This window comes from Otolemur garnettii, unplaced genomic scaffold (assembly GCF_000181295.1).
Source record: "Otolemur garnettii isolate 467f Iridium unplaced genomic scaffold, OtoGar3 scaffold00037, whole genome shotgun sequence".
Classification (NCBI taxonomy): domain Eukaryota; kingdom Metazoa; phylum Chordata; class Mammalia; order Primates; family Galagidae; genus Otolemur; species Otolemur garnettii.
Window position 1 is genome coordinate 10460313 of NW_003852432.1, and position 17519 is coordinate 10477831.

Below are 17519 nucleotides of genomic sequence, written 5' to 3' on the forward strand. Positions count from 1 at the left end.
AAAAGAAGAATAATTTGTTTTTCCTTACAAGAGGATTGCCTACAGTCCCAAATTTTCTTACACACCAACTTTTCTTTCAGAATATTACTAAGCCCCTAGTACCTACTGCCAAGGAAGAGGCAAAGAAGAGACATGGTTGCTTCAAAACTAGTCTTGGTTTTAATTAGCTTATAGAACTTTGACAAAAATGATAGGCAAATAATCAGTTGTGGCAAAATGTATTGATCCTTTCTTTTAATAAAATAAAGATTATTTCTTTATATTCTAAATTTTGGTAAATTGTGACTTTAATTTTATAGGTATTAGTTACAAGGTATATTTTTGTATTTCTTTTCCTAATACACTTATGCCAATATTTATCAACCATAATACAGTTTAGTTTTGTTTCATTTATTAACACATCTGTCATTGGTGACGGTTAGAGATCACTCCTTCTGTGACTCTGTCAGTGACAAAGGCAGATGGGAAAGAACGTGGTAAAAGAGAGATTCATACCCCCAAAGTGTGTAGACTTCATTTCTTTTTTTTTTTTAGACAGAGCCTCAAGCTGTCCCCCTGGGTAGAGTGCCGTGGCCTTACAGCTCACAGCAACCTCCCACTCCTGGGCTCAAGCGAGTCTCCTGCCTCCGCCTCCCAAGTAGCAGGGACCACAGGCACCCGCCACAACGCCCGGCTATTTTTTGGTTGCAGCCATCATTGTTGTTTGGCGGGTCCGGGCCGGGGATTCGAACCCACCACCTTAGGTGTACGTGGCTGGCGCCTTAGCCGGTTGAGCTATTCAAAATGGCTTAAGGATAAAATGACTCGGAGATTCATTTAAGTTGCTATGTGAGGCTCTGTGTTCCTTTCCCTGTTTTTTCACGTGGTCTTGGGAAATTGCCTGTCCCAACAATAGAAGCAAATCTCCACAAGGTGGCAGTTCTTGAAGGTCCAGCTGCATGTACTTTTTGTACAGATTTTGTACTTTGATGGCTGGAAGATTTATTAGAATTCTATCATAACTTTTGATCCATGTAACTATTTAGAATTATGAATGCCTTAATTTATTTTGCTACATGAAATTAAAAGCCAGCATTATTAGCATATTCACCTTAAAATTTTTGACTACCTTTTAGAATGTACTATACTATTTTACAACTAGAAACGCCAAGTTATTAAATAGCAAATGAATATCCGCCTTACAAAAATTAACTTTTAAACCCCCAAATCTTGCCAAGAAATTGTCCTTCTCTTAGGATGTATCACAAGGAGCAACACTGTCCCCAGTCAACGGACAGTGACGTGGACCTTACGACTGACACACTGGGAGCAGCTTACATTTTCTAAGTTATTGATTTGGACATCTCCTGCCCTAATGTATTTGTCTTGCATTTATAGGGTTTTTTTTTTTTTTTTGCTGTGTCTTTTAATAAAGAATTGGGATTGTACACACCTGTTTTAACAGGTCAAACAGGTTTTTGTACTGAGCTCTTTGAACCTCATTCTAAATTGTCTTCCACACAGTATTTGAGGTTCTTTCTTTAGCAAACTACTAAAATATTTACTTTGGATATATATTAACATTTCATTCTAATAGGTAGCAATTTCCCAACTCTGGAAGGCCCCTGGTTACTGGAAGGAAATGTATTTGTTCTAAGCTTTTGCTTTCTTCCCCATAATTAGGATAAACAAAGAGAAAGAGCTAATAAGGTGTGTGCTGAATGGAAGTGGGCGCAGTCAGTCGAGTAAAGCCCAAGTCTGAGGACTTGAATGTGGAAAACAAAGAGTTAAAAAGTATAAGTCTGTGGCTAAAATGGTTTAGTTTTAAAAATGGAAGAGAAGAGGAAAGAAAATCTGATATGAGGTGTGTATATCAGCTTATATATAAATGAAGCAAATAACCACAAGGATGAAAGGGACAGGAGGGAGGAATGAGAAGTATTTTGTTACTTCAAGGTACTGTACTACCTGTGAAATCGAACAGAGACGTGAATTACTTGTAAGTGTTTACTGCAAACTCTAGGGCAGACGCTGAAAAAGGTAAAAAAAAAAAAAAAGGAGCTAAAAAGGAATTGTATAAAATGCTCAAGAAAACTTCACAAGGCAGAAAAAGACTGGGAAATACAAACAGAAACAAAGAACACGAGCAGCAAACAGAAAACAGGAACAAACGTGGTAAATAGTAACCTAACTATAGCAGTAATCACTTTACATGTTGATGGAGACGGACCAAATAAAAGACAATTTTAAGAGTGGATCAAAAAGCAAGACTTAACTATATAGGTATGAAAGTATGAAATACACTTAAGTTGAAAGCCCTGTACATATTATTAAAGGTATAAAGTTATACCAAGCTAATACTAACCATAAGAAAAAAGTCCAGGAAATAACTCTTAAAACTCAACAATCAGAAACAAACCAACCAACCTGATTAAAAGCCGGCACAAGGCCTTAACAGAAATCTCACCAAGGAAGACACATAGTTGGCAAGTAAGCCTATGAAAAGATGCCCCCATCATATGTCATCAGGGAGATGCAAACTCTATTCACACAAAAACATACACATAGATGTTTTAGCAGCTTTATTCAAAAGTGCCAAAATGTTGAAGCAACCAAGATGTCCTTCAGTAGGTGAGTAGATAAACTATGGGACATCCAGACAATGGATTTTATTCAGCACTAAAACTAATGAGTTGTGAAGCCATGCAAAGGCATGAAGGAACTTTAAAAGCATATTACCAGTGAAGGAAGCCAATCTAAAAAGGCCCTATATAGCAAGATCCCAACGAAATATATTGTAGAAAAGGCAAAACTATGGGGAAAGTAGTAAGATCTGTGGTTGTCAAAAGTTAGAGGAGGAGGAGGGTGAACAGGCAGAGGGTGGCATATTTTTAGGGCAGTGAGACTACTCTGTGTGGCTCTGTAATAATGGACACACTGTTGGTATATATTTATGAAAACCCATAAAAAGTACACCACCAAGAATAAACCCTACTGTAAACTACTGTCTTTGGTGGGTAATGATGCGTCAGTGTAGGTTCATTGGTTATGAGGTACCACTCTGATGAAGTGCGGATAGCAGGGGAGGCTATGCATGTGTAGAGACACGGGATATATGAGAATTTTCTGTACATTTTGCTTAGCTTTTAGAAATTAAAAAAGAAGAAGAATTAGAATAACGTATGCCCTGATGATTGGGTTTTCATGCGCACGAGTGAAATGTGACTCCCGCAAATCTTGTTACAACATCGGCACGTTACCCATCTGACATGAAGGAAAAAAAGAATAAAGTATGCTCCGAGATTGTCCTTTGGGGCCATGTGCGACAACAAGCCTCTCAAAGCAAGAGAACACAGGGCTTGGAGTGTCTGGAATTCAGTAGGGATCTACTATCTGCCCACCGCCTACCAGCAGCTGCATTGTTCATGAAGCTCCACACGATAAAAGAACCAAAGAAGCCTTCCCGATTAAAAACAGAGGTTTGGACAAGGAAAAGCAGCCAGGGTTTGGTGGAGAAATAGTATTTTCCTTGAGGAGTATTTTTTAACTTATTAAGAACTATCAAATACCTACCACTATTTGAATAAGCTTTCAAAAAACACATGGACACTTGCAGTAAAAAAGATATATATATGCAGAGTGTTCTACAACTTTATTTTAAAACAAAAATAACTTCAAAGTGCTCTAAGTCATGAAAGGAGGGACATGAAGAGTTATCTGAATGCCCATATTCACGGAAGCATTATTCACCATGTTCAAAGTGTGGGAACAACCTGTGTCCATCAACAGATGAATGGGCAAGCAAAATGTGGTAAGTTTCTTACACTAGTCCCCCTCATCCCCAGTTCTGCTTTCTGCAGTTTCAGTTATCTGTGGTACAGCACAGTAAGATAGTTTGAGAGAGAAATCACATTCACACATCTTTCATTACAGTATATTATTATCATCGATTATTTTACTAGTTATTATTATCAACCTTTTACTGTGCCTAACTTACAAATTCAACATTATTGTTGATATGTATGTGTAGAAAAGACACAGAGTATATACACAGGATTCAGTAGTAACTGAGGTTTCCGTCATCCACCGGGAGAGTCTTGGAACATAGCCCTTGTGGATAATGAATATCATTAAGCCTTAAAAAGGAGGAAAAGGTTGAGATGAGCCTTAAAGACAGTACGCTCAGTGAAGGGAACTAATCACAAAATGATAAATACCGTATGATTCTTCTCCTGCTGTGTCCTCGGAATGGTGAAAATCATAAAGACAGAATATTGAACGGTGGTTGGTAGGGATTGGCGGGCAATGGGGAGTAACTGTCTAACACTTAAAGAATTTTCATTTTGCAAGATGAAAAACATTTCTGTCAGTGGATGGTGGTGATGGTTGCACAATATGAATTATATCACACCACTGAACTATACTTAAAATGCTAAATTTTATGTTAAATATATACTTTTTACCACAGCTAAAAGAGATAATTTTAAAATGTGTGCTCTAATTCATGTGGGATTCTCAAAGAGGCAACATCTGAAAGATTCAAGTTTTGTGTTCCATGAAGCTTAGATAGTGAGGTAAGAGATTGAAGAGAAATGACTAATTAACAGATCTGAAACAGCTGTTTCAAACAAATCTATGGATTTTATTGATGTGATATTTTCTTACAGTAATAAATATAATGCAATCTTTTTAGGGGTTAAGTTTGGCGTTGGGAAGGCAGTGTGTCCTCCAGGGGAGCCGTGAGACTTGTGGTGCCATCTTCTTCAGAATGGCATCTAAGAGGAAACCTATGGGCTGGCCAGGACTCATACAGCTGTGCCCAACATCTTCATCAGCCCCAGCGCTTCTCTACAGCACAAAGGTGATTCATGGCTCCTGATCAGTATCACCCTAGGTTCTTTAACCCCCCCCCCCCAGTTTTAACATCATACAATGTATATCATAAAAATAGGTAGTACCATAAAAAGTCAACTTTTCAAATATAAAAATTCTTTTATACAAATATAATTCATAATATAATCATTCTTAAAATACAGAATTTTCATATGAGTTTGAAACATTGTTAAAATAAATATTTCCTAGAGAAAATTATTTTGCATTACAAAATTATACAACAGAAGCATATAAAACTAATTCATGATCGACTCTCGTCAGGGTGTCTCCCATCCTCTCCCCACACAGCGTAGACAGTATGAAGCACGACTAGCCAGCCTCAAAACACACCACTGCCACCGCCCGGTGCCAGATGCTTGGGTTTCAAGTGCATCTACTGGGGGCGTCTGTGGTACCAAGGGTTACCTGCACCAATCTGCAGTAACACTTTTCCAGCCGTCTTCCAGTCAGGGGTCTTAGGAGCTTGTTACATTCAGGAGGCTGGGGAAAGGCATGTCGCCATCCACATCAAGTAAGCTATCCTGTTCCCTTTCTGAGACTGTACCAGCCCCTTTCCCAGGGAAGGGGTGTACTCTGATTATCTGAATTATTCAGATTTTTGCTAGAGCTGGATGGTCCTGACCCAGGACCTAGAGGTTCTCTTTCCTGACTGATCACTAGATAGTGAATGTGGCGTATTTTGATGGGCTGTCTTGTGATTCTAATACTTGCTTGGAAACAAGACAGTCAGAATGTCTAACAGAAAATATAGCTGTGTTTCTAAATATCTCTGGGAGAGCAGAGGAAAGGGATATAAATTTATATAAAGGTTTATGCTAATGGGCCCAGTTACCATTATTTTAATTATAACTCTAAGTAGTATGTAGCATGATTTTAGTTCTCCGATACTACAAATTAACAAGTTTCGCTAAACAATAAACTGAACAACTAAGCTGATTAACATTTATAGCTGCCTTTCCAACTAGGACCAAAGGTCAAGGGTTTTCAGGAAAATCTGATTTGCAAAACAGAAGTAGTAAATCTTCAAGGACTTGAAGTACCTTTCACATTCACTCAGCCATTGCCAGAAAGCCATTTATCCCATCAGAACGTCCTCAATGTCCTCAATTCTTCCTACCAAATTGTTTCCTTGTTTTTTCTTTTTAGACACCACTCATCCTTGTTTTCTGAGGCAGAGGCTACTGTTCCTTCTCTGACGCCACAGCCAATGTCCCATGCAACATTCATGCTGCTCCCTACAGCCTGGTCTCTTGCACCTCTTCTTCTGTCTCCTCTTTCAGGGCAGTGATTGGGGATCGCGACTTGTGCTTGCTGGAGTTCCGGCGGGGGAAGAGCTTCATCCTGTCTGAGGGGCTGATGGCCTGTCGGAAGAGGCTCTTCTCGCTCAGCAGTTTCTGGATGGAGTCGTACTGCCGCACTTTGTTCTCTTCTATGACCTAGGGAAGTGTCGTTAGTGAGATCTGGGACAGAAGGCAGGTCACACCAGAGCAGGGACAGAAACTGGCATAGGTTCAAAGGAAAAATAAAGGCCAAAAGAATGCACAGTGTCCAGAGCTCTGCAATTTGCACAGTCGGGTCTGTCCCATTGGACTGCTGCATCCTTTTGCTCTAAGGAAGTTCTACCATCTGTGAAATTAGCTGTAATTTTCTACTTACTGGCAGAAAGATTTTTTTTTTTTAATTAGTATAGTACCAGACAATGTGTTTCTTTAGGGAACTTTAGAGGAACTGAGAGGTGCTTTGAAAACAAAAATCATTTATGTAAGATTCCTTATATATTACCTAAACAATGAGTCCACAGCACCATAGAAGTTGAACTGCTTCAACAAGCTTATCAATTCCAACTTGGTCAGGATGTGCCTGAGTTTAATATGCCTTTTACATGCTGAGGTTGAGCAAAACCAAAGTCAGAGGATAGAGGGGTTTACCCATCTTCCTGAACTACCGGCAAGAGGCCATGAGTCTGTCCCCTAATTTGTTGCTTAAAGCTTAGTAATGATAGTGGTAATTACAATCCTTCAGTAAGGAAAGCATTTACCTCCAGGAGGCTCAAAAGCCTTCTCAGAAATGACAATACATCATCCTCAGAACTTCCTTGTGACTAAACCAGAGGGAATTTATAAAACATTACTTGAAGAAATCTGACCATTTTGAAAGTACAATTAGGTGGTTGAGACAGGTACTAACCTGAGCTTCAAATAATGACTAGAAAAATTAAAAGCACATTAAAACCATAAATCAGAGGATAAGACAATCTGGCCTGGCCTGGACCCTTTCCAAGGGAGATTAAGCTATCGAAATATTGAAAAAAAAACAGAGGGACTTTTTAAAAAACAGTATTTTTTGTGACTTCGTCCCCAAATAAAGGGTTCAAATAGTATAGATATCCTATTTGTTACTGTAACTTAGCCATATGCTACCATTTGAGATTTATGGCATTTTAATTTCACCTTGTAGCTCAAATCAAAATGAGAAACCTGTGCAGCTATTAGAGCAAAGCTAGATGGCTACATGACACGTGTTTTCAGGAAGAACTTGTACACTGCTACAGTTTGAAGGAACTATCACATGCGAGATTGTTATCAGTGAATACAAGGGAAAGGAGTTCTTAAGCAAATTTACAAAGACTCACTAAAAACCGTTGACATTCCAACATTGCTTCTATCCTGTGTTCACAAAGGATTACTGTGCAGTCAGCAAATGCTTGTTTTAGAGTTCTTCTAATTATCTGGTATGTTCTAAAAGAGAAAGGAGAAAACATACATAACAACAGAAAACATGAATAATCTCGCTTTACCCTTGATAACGTGCCCATTGTTCTATTAATTTAATTCTTCACTTCTTTCTTTTAACATAATGATGATACATGGTTAGACACAATCTACTCTACTCTCTCACCATGGAGTAGATTCTAAATATTCATAAATAAATAAGACAAATATTTTGAAGAAAATTTCATAAGTAAGTATACTTTCCATTAGGTAGAATCACCAGGAGTTCTTTAGTTTGTCTTAGAAATATGCTTATGGTGTTAATGGGCTGTAAGGAAGCATCCTAAGGATCAGATTATGCCCATGTATGTAAATATTTCATCGTGTGTTGACAAGGGGAAAGAATTTGTGTGAAATTCCAGCCTTACTCAGAAGAGCACACAGGGCTCTTACACATGGAAATAAGCATTTGGGTTCATGTCCCATAGTGACATTTCTACTGGGCAATTATATCGAGTCCCCCACTTGCAGACATGACAGTCTCCGTGCAGTGGGTTTCAATGATTCTGCTCCCACTGTACTGTTAAGTAATGGGATTTCTGAAACTCACATTGGATCCAAATGAGCACTGGGTTCATCAAGCAGTAAGATCTTTGCCTTACTGAGAACAGATCTGGCCAGGCACATCAGCTGCTTGTGGCCATGGCTTAAAACATAGCCTCCGTCCACAAGGACAAAATCGAGCTTCCCAGGAAACTGTTCTATCACGGATCTGAGTCCAACCTGCAGGAAAAAGAAAAGAGAGGTAAAATACTTTGGTTAGAGAGTTCAAATACCAAAGAGTTAAAAACACTCAAGAGGTTGACATTCTAAAAATAAACAGTTCTGAAAGCTTAAATTTTCCTACCACCCCTCCCCCAGCTCCTACTATTTGAATTTGATTGAGCAAAATTCTATTTATAATCCTGGCAGTTCTAACACTCAGTCTATGACTTGTTTCATCTGTGTACTTCATACTTCGGGGAACATTCAACAAGTGCCTGTCATGTGCCAGGTGTCCCAGTAGGCATGAAGGAGATGATAAACGGTACCTGACTCCCACCAGGCTCAGGGTACATAAATAATGATAATGACCACATGACTGAATGCATGCTGGAAAAGATAATATGTATGGAAGGCAGTAATTCCCTCCATTATAGCACCCTCCATAGACAGCAGAAGATTGAGTGCAGCATAAAGCATGGAGGCAAAACCTTCTTCCCACTGCCCGCTCTCCTCTCCCCTGTCGGAACAGAGGCTGAAAGACACCACAAAAATATCCGCTGGGGACTTTTTAGAATTACTCATCTCCTGAATTCATAAAAAGTGACTGTAACACATTGATAAAACTATGATGTTAAAAGGAACTGAAGTTAAAATAATGGTAATATTATAGAGGTTTTAAAGGCTCTTAGATATGACCACATATGAGGGTAGAATATGAGGGTTGTCAACGGCTTGTTTTTTTAAACTGTATACTGAAAAAAATTTTGAAAATTCAAATGAGATATAGAAACCATTCTATCAAAATAAGACATTTCATTGAAGTCTTAGCTGTTACCAATTATTCAAATAAATGTGCATTAAAAATGTTTATTTATTTATTTATTGCCTAGTGCTGCTGAGTATATGAGAGCTAAACAGATGGATAGCTGAGGGTGTCCTGCCCTTGAGGAGTCTGGGATTTCGTATGGGGAGGTAAGATGTGCTCCCACCTAGCTATAATATAGGCAGAATGACATAATGGTCTTAAGAAAGAATCTCATGCTTTCACAGATAAATGCAGAAATGGCTCACATCACTGTCTTTGTTCAGAAGTTAACTGTGTGCCACTGTATATTAGAGATGATATTCCCAACCTTGACTTGTTCTTTTTAAAAGTCGTATCACTTTGTGGGAACTTGAAAATGGTTTCTCAGATGGTAGGGCATGTAAACCCATTAACTAGACAATTAAAATTACATTGATGATTCCTGAAGACTCAAACATAAAACTACTTAGGGGTGCAAGTAGCTGAAAAAGGTGGCGAGTTCAAACCTGGCCCCGGCCAAAAACTGCAAAAAAAAAAAAGAACCCTGGGCAGGGAGTTAGAGGACCTGTGTCTCTCTGTCTTCAACTTCTTGCTTTTGATTGTCTCAGCCTGTGACTCTTCTATGGTCTCTCCCTTCTTAAAACAGAAACAACCCCCCTCGCTTGCTTCTCAGTCCTTCTTTAGTTATTATCAACATCTGCCCATTTTGTCATATGGAAATCTCCAACAGCTACTGTGCATCTGTTGTCTCTACTGCCTCCCACCACAAATTTATTTTTCTTAAATCTTCTGTTCCTTGGCTTATACGAAACCACACACTCTGTGACCATATCTTCCTATTATGTCTGGGCACTTCTCCCTTTTCCCATCCCTTGAATATTAGCCCTCTCCACCCCCACCTTTCTCAGGTCTCCCCCCAGTCATTTTCTGGGTATTGATGGCCACTTCTGATTCACAAATCAGCCTCATACTCTAATGACTTCTTAAATCCTTGCCAATTCCATGACAGTGACCCTAGTCCAGGCATCATCATCCCTTATGCAGCACCCTACAAATCCCAAATGGTCAAATTGTCAATCTACCACACAAATACCCCAGGGAACTTCCTAAAATGCAGGTTTGACCATATCATTTCTCTGTTTTAAATCCAATGGTAGTTCTCCTCCTGATGGAATACACTCTAAACCAGTGGTTCTCAATCTTCCTAAAGCCACAACCTTTTAATACAGTTCCTGTGGGTCACGACTCACAGGTTGAGAATCACTGCTTTAACTCTCTCACGTGGTACTACGTAGTGTTCAGAATGGAGCCCTCTCCACTCTTATTCCCAGCGGTCCCTAACAGTGTGTAGTTCCCTAAGCACCTTGATGTTCGCAAATTTGTGCCAATGTTTGGCCTGGAATATCCTTCAGAATATCCTTGATTAGCCCTCAGGGCAGCCAGCCCCCTAAAGATGGCAGTATTTGTGCAACTTTCCTTGTTAAGCTTCTTGGGGGTAAAGACATGCTCTTTAGCTGTACCCCCCAGTACAGTGCTAATGCTGGGGGCACAGCACTGTCAGCCTCAATATAGTCATTCATTCATTCATTCATCAAATATGTACTGAGCCCCTAGAATGTTGGTGGCCAAACAAAAGAGTTTTGATGAATGCTGAAAGAATCAAAACATAAGGATGAATGAATGAGTGTTGGTTTTAGCTCTGCCATTATAGGATGTGATCTAAGACTTATCACTTCACCTGTGAGTTATCAAGATTCTATAAAATACCCCCCCCCAAAAAAACTGTAAAATTAGTGGTTCTCTAACACTGATACGGATGTCAGTCCACTCTTTATAAGCCTTACTCTTTATAAGATTTTTTAAAAAGCCAAATTAACTATCAAGAAAATTACTGGATAAGATTGGAGGTCTGAAACGAAACAGAATTGGCTTTGAATCTGCACACGATTGCTCATTTGCTGATGATGTAAGGTGTGCTGTTGTAAGTCTCATTTAGCTCACATGTAAAAATGGAGAAAATAATGTCATTGGTTTGAAAGGATTATTAGGAGGGTTGCCAAGATAATTTGTACAAATAGGCTGCCACACAGTATGGCACGTGGTGAGCACCCACTACATCCCAAGGACATGGGCTTGGTCACTGAAACACCCTCCTGTCACAACACAGTGAGTAAGATTTTCCCTTCACAAGTTACCCATGGAAGTAATTAGTAGAGAGTACTGCAGTAACGGAAGTAATTAGTGAAGAGTACTGCAGTAACAGGACTGAAATTTTGGTCAGGATGCAGTATTCTTCTTCTAGAGTCATAGCCGTCATACAATAAATAATTTTTTAAGGTAATAGTATGAAATCTACTTTACTGTATTATATTCACACTTCCCTATGGTAAAGAACTAAACAAAGTATTTTTCCCCAGATGAGATGCTTTTTTAGGAGTAAATAATTAAATATTTAAATATAAATACCACTGTCAATATTTAGAGAACAGAATCTTGAAAATGAATGACAGTGAGACTGATCAGGTATTAGGGGTATTCTGCAATATTCCTACCGCATTGCTTTATTTACTATGAATCAGTGAAAAAAAAATCTCTTAGAATAATGTTCAGTAGAGAGAGGTCAACATAAGTCAATGTAACTTTAAATTTTGGATATTTAACAAATTTATTAAATACCTATTTTCTGCCAGACATTGGAACAAGCTTTGTAGAAGCAATAGGAAACAAGACAGACTAGTAACTATTTTGGAAAAGATACCAAGTTACCGTTACTGACTGTATATGCTGATAAAAATGGCTTAAATTTGCCTGCTGACAATCTGATTGTAAATGACTGCTTAGTCATATATTCCTTCAATAGGCCCTTAATGAGAGTTTATTAAATTCTAGGTACTATGAGAGGCCCAGGGACTCGAAGGTGAAAGACGCTAGGTTCTGCCTTGAAGGAAATGACAGTACAGATGAGAAAAATAACAAATGGGAAATTACTGTTCAAAGAGGTAAGCACTTTGGGGGAAAAAGACTGAAATGGAGATTGCTGTGGCAATCATCCACTTTAGTTATCTTTAGCTGCTGAATCCTTTAAAATATATATACACACACATATTCCCAATATAATATTAATACTATCATAACCTGTTTTGCAATGGATTAAAAATAAAAATATATAAATAATAGCATTAAATATAAATAAATAAACACATCAACAGTGTGTGGGTAAAAAGAACTTTGGGACAAAAGAATTGCCAGCTTTATGCTGCTGAGCTAATAATTTGTACCTTCCAAATTGCTGTGAAGAGAGAATAAATTTTGTTTTATAATATATTAAACTAAAAAAAAAGTCCAGCAGTCCGTAATGGACCAGGCATATAATTCAAAATGTTGACTTTCGCTATTGCTGTACTCTGGAATGTTATTATAGAGCAAGAATTTGCTCTTGTGACAAGGAAACATGAAAAAAATCAGAAAGGCAGTGTGTCTGAATAGTCCATTAAGGGCAGTTATAAAAATAGACACCGTCAACTCCTTTGATACTCCTTCTGCTACCCTGCAGGTTTTTCACTCTCTAAAATTACTTACCTATCAACGCATATGGATGGAAACTATGCTGTAAATATTCTAAATAGCAAATAATTACCAAAAAAGCCTTCAGTCTAAAACCAACAGACGTGGTCCTTAGATTACAGACAATGCTCATGGGCTGAAGGAGCCTGTGAACCAGAGGTCAGGGGAGGTATGTAGCACTATTCCTGCCCCTGCCAGCAATCCCAGCCAAGGTCCTCGGACTTCTCAAGGCTCGATATCCCCGTGACTGAAATGAGGATGGTGGTACCTGCTGTGTACAACCATAAAGCTGTTTTCATGATACAGTACACACAAAATGAAAGAATCCTGTATTCACTCATTTAATCAAACTTACTGAACACAATCCACATGCCCAACACCATTCTAGGCACTGGAAATCCTACAGTGAACAGGACATGATCCCTGACCTCAAGGCACTTCTAATCCAGTGGGGGACCTGGACAAGTTAAGGGGTAAATCTCTAGCCAGGGTGAGAAATGCTATGAAAGGGGTAGGTTCTAGTCGACCTCAACACAGCCTCCTCCCTTCACCCTGGAGCGGCACACAGGTTTCTGAGGAGTGATGTGTAAGGGGAGGCCTGAATCATGCACAGGGGCAGAGCGTGAAGGGAGAGTTTGCAAGGTACAGAGAATGCTGGACAACAGGGTGCTTTAGAGAAACCAAAGTTCTGTATTGCTGAACACGAGCCATGTGGGAAGTGGAGAGTGAGTTTAGACAGGCAGAGAAGGACAGAATCACGAAGGAGCCCAGGACACCTCCAGCAATATGGACCTGGTCAATAGGCTATGAGGAGTCACAGGAAGGGAAGAAACAAATGGGCAGAGGAGGAGTTTAGAACGATCCCTAAAGCCCCAAAGAGCAGAGTGAACTACAGAGAGCCAATGAGGGAAACTGGCCAAGAACCTATTTCAAAAGTTCTTATGATAGTAGTGGTGTCAGGTGGGAATAAAGAAAAGCGACTCTACAGAGGGTGCCACAAAAATACATATATACCTATTAAGAAAGGAAAACCTGCATTAAAATTGTAATATGTGCTCAAAATATACTGATAACAAAAGATGAATACAAGTCACTTGTAATTTCAGAAGTCAAACATGACCTGAATATTATAATTTTAATACAGTTTTCTTCTTTCTTAAAAGTGAGTGTACTTTTTTTTGGCACCCATGGTAGTCTAGATATTTTCAGGGTTTTGATACATGGGAACTGACCACACCTATAATGCATTATACAAGGGTACACGTCAAATCTACTAAATGTAAAGTATAAATGTCTTAACATAATAATTAAGAAAGTGCAGTAAAGGCTATGGTAACCAGTTTGACAAAAGTATTTTAAATTGTGTATAAAAACAGCACATTGTACCCCATAAATGCATTAAAGTACACAGCTATAATGTAATAAAAAAAAGGGAAATTGGAGTCAGGAATGAGTCTTACATCTTGGCTTTGGGTAACTGGAGGGTGGTGATGCTAGAATTTGGAATACAGGACAGGTGTGCCAGGGTTAGGGCAGGTAAAAAACTCGCTTATCAACATAAAGTGCTTTCCATATGCTGAGATACGACAGAGGGAGCTCTGGGAGTGGGAAGAATTGGGAGTCATTCACATGCTGGTATTGGTTAAAGCCAAGAGAATACATAAAATTCCCCAGGGAAACTAAGTAAAGTGAGGGGAAAAAATAGAATTCTGTAAAACAACAACATTTAAGGATTGGCCAGGTGAAGACCAGACAAAGGTTTACATATAGACCTAAAAAGCTACAACAACCCTACCAACTTATTAGGCCACGAATCTAGGGATCTATTTTTTTTCCATGAAATTCAGTCTCTTTTGAGATTCTCTTTGGCCTACACAGCAAGTAAAGTCAGTTTGGCACTGCTCCTGGAGAGAGGCTATCTGGGCATGAGTTGCCTCGGTCTTAGACAAAAAGCCTCTTTCCCTCTCTTCAATTTGCTTTAAATTCTTCCATGGAATGATAAGGCACAGAGTGCCAACATGAACCTAGGCAGAAAGGGAGAGACGGCTGTTTGGACCAGCTTTGGTTATAAGCCTCCAAATGAGTAACTAAGCAAGACTCCACACGGTTTCGTAAAATGCAGTCCAGATCAGCAAGGATAAGTTTCCACACTGGATTTTGGCCCCAAGTCCAAGCTAGGAATAAAGGGTCTCTTGGCCTGGCATTGTCATCATCTGTATTGTTGATTTCCACTCGGGAGAATGGGGAATTACACAGGAGGTGCCACTGGGAGAAGAGTCAGGAGTTTGCTTGTCATTACTCAGTTTCTCTCTTCATGTACCAGTCACACCAAAGTTACAGAGAAGTGAGATGACATACATCCTGGCTGGCCCTGGACATTCCTGATTATACCCTCTGTCCTAGTGTCCTGTCCAGTTTAGAATTTGACACACCTGAAAATACTGTTTGGATAAATTATATGATCAACCATATGGTACTAAAGCCTTGTCCTTGTGATTTTTAAGCCCAGATGCCTTTTCTGCTTCCCTAGGCTGTTGCCTGTTTGCTTGCTTTTATGCTGTTTTCGGGCCTCTTAAACCAAACCTTAGCCTTACTAACTACAGAACCCATGACACTAAAGTTAGGACAGAGGCATCATCTTTGCTTGTGAGCAGTAAATTACTAAAACAAAGATCAGTAAAAAGATTTAAACATGTACTGGACAGATGCAAATATAAACAGGTAAAATGTTTGCACTGCACTGGCCTCTAAAATCATAACCACATGTCCTAAACTTTTAAATTATTTTTATGATACTGCTTTCCCATACATTTTATGGTGACTTGGCAATACTTGCACATTTTTATAATCGCTAATGTCTTCCTTCCCAAGTTTCTGCCCCACTGCATTGTGTTCCTATAGTTCACTCTCTGAAGTCACATCAAAGATCTTAAAAAGTGTTATTTGCAATTTAGTTAATGTTTTCTTTAAAACTCCTGTGTTTGTTGGGTAATAAGGAAACTTTGATAATGAAAACGGTTAATCTAAGTGCATTTTATTAGGGGCAAGTTAAGGTTGAGCACTCAGCGGGTAAGTGTTTAACACTCCCAGGCATTTCAAAGCTGCTGGCAAGGTCCACTCTGAAGGGAGGCAGAGAGGGAACAACATGTGGGACAAACACAAATTGGAATACAAGGACCAAACACAAGGAACAAAGTTGTTCCCTAAGGAGACCTTTGAGTCTACCATTCTTAGTTCCCATGATTCTATTCTGCCACCATCCAGAGGTTTGAACTTAAACCTCAAGTTTAATGGCATGGAAAAATTTGTGTTCCTTTTTCTTTAATATAATACCTCTATTTTAAGAATTAAAAGTTTACAGCAAGGGTATTCTGCTAAGAGAAGAACAAATTTCACTCCAGCTCTCCTCCCACCAAATTCTTCTATATAATGCTTTCAATTAAAATTAACTACTGGTTGGATAAACAGAGTATTGTTCAGGAATTTTGAGTCCACTTTAAACCCCATATTTCCTATCTGGTGTTCTGATGGCTTTAAAGGATGGTGTACACCTCATCTAGGTCATGTGGCATTTTCCCTGACAGCAGCCACAGCCACAGCCACATCCCCACTGGCAGATGACTCCTGATGACTTCCAAAGAAGACTATAGTAGTTTGTGGGTTCTCTAGAATAAGCATCATCCCCATGTGCTAAACCTATACTTCCTAGAAAAGTATAACATGTCAAACTGAACAATTCAACTGGAGCTGGTAGAGCTTCAGAATCCAGGCAGGGAGGAGAAGCATAAATATGCAGAGGTGATTGCTTCTATCAGGGATAAACATCAGTGTACTGCCTTGCCTGGGTCTTTCATAATTCACATCTCACTGGTGCAAATTGTAGGGAAGTCCAAAGTAACACTATCTATGGAATCTTCTGTAGATTGAATACTGGTGTTCCCCCCCCCCCCAAATTCATATGTTGAAATCCTAACCACTAAGGTGATGGCACTAGGGGGCAGAGCCTTTTGGAATGTGTTAGGTCATGAGAGCTCCATGCTAAACCCATGATTTTGATCAGTATCCTTATGAAAGAGACCCCAGAGATAACTTGATCACAAGGAAAACACAGCTGTCTATGAGGAATGAGGCCCTCATCAGACATGAAATCTGCCAGCACCTTGATCTTGGATTTCCCAGCCTCTATAACTGAGAGAAATAAATTTTGGGTTGTTTTTTTTTTTTTTTTTTTTGAGACAGAGCCTCAAGCTATTCCCCTGGGTAGAGTGCCGTAGCATCACAGCTCATAGCAACCTCCAATTCCTGGGCTCAAGCGAGTCTCCTGCCTCTGCCTCCCAAATAGCTGGGACCACAGGTGCTCACCACAACGCCTGGATGTTTTTTGGTTGCAGCCATCATTGTTGTTTGGCAGGCCTGGGCTGGATTCGAACCTGCCACCTTAGGTGTATATGGCTGGCACCTTAGCCACTTGAGCCACAGGTGCTGAGCCAATTTTTGGATTTTTCATAAGCCATCCAGTCTATGGTGTGTTGAGGTAGCTACCCAATCTAAGACAGAAGATTGGTACTAGATGTAGGATGCTGCTATAACCATACCCCAAAATGTGGAAGCAGCTTTGGAACTGGGTAATGGGTAGAGGCTGTAATAGTTTTGAAATGCATGCTAGGAAAATCCTATATTGCCATGAACAGATTGTTAAAGGTTCTTATGGTGAGGGCTCAGAAGGAGTGGAGAGCTAGAGAGAACACCACAGTCCTCTCAGAGAATGCTTAAGTGGTTATGAGCAGAACATTGCTAGAAAT

The 17519-nt window shown here is 39.4% G+C and overlaps 1 protein-coding gene and 1 pseudogene across 1 annotated transcript in view; one reads left to right on the forward strand and one right to left on the reverse strand.

Moving 5' to 3' along the window:
- Positions 1 to 3120: 3120 nt before the first annotated feature.
- Positions 3121 to 3249, forward strand: LOC111725349 (annotated as a pseudogene).
- A 2858-nt stretch (positions 3250 to 6107) lies between these two features.
- Positions 6108 to 17519, reverse strand: part of CFTR (cystic fibrosis transmembrane conductance regulator) — a 159538-nt gene continuing 148126 nt past the window's right edge. The window contains exons 25-27 of the mRNA XM_003789825.2: positions 8194 to 8366; positions 7505 to 7610; positions 6108 to 6308 (exon numbers count right to left, since the gene is read on the reverse strand). Coding sequence (XP_003789873.1) covers positions 6108 to 6308; positions 7505 to 7610; positions 8194 to 8366 — 480 coding nt within the window. The remainder of the gene's footprint in view (positions 6309 to 7504; positions 7611 to 8193; positions 8367 to 17519) is intronic.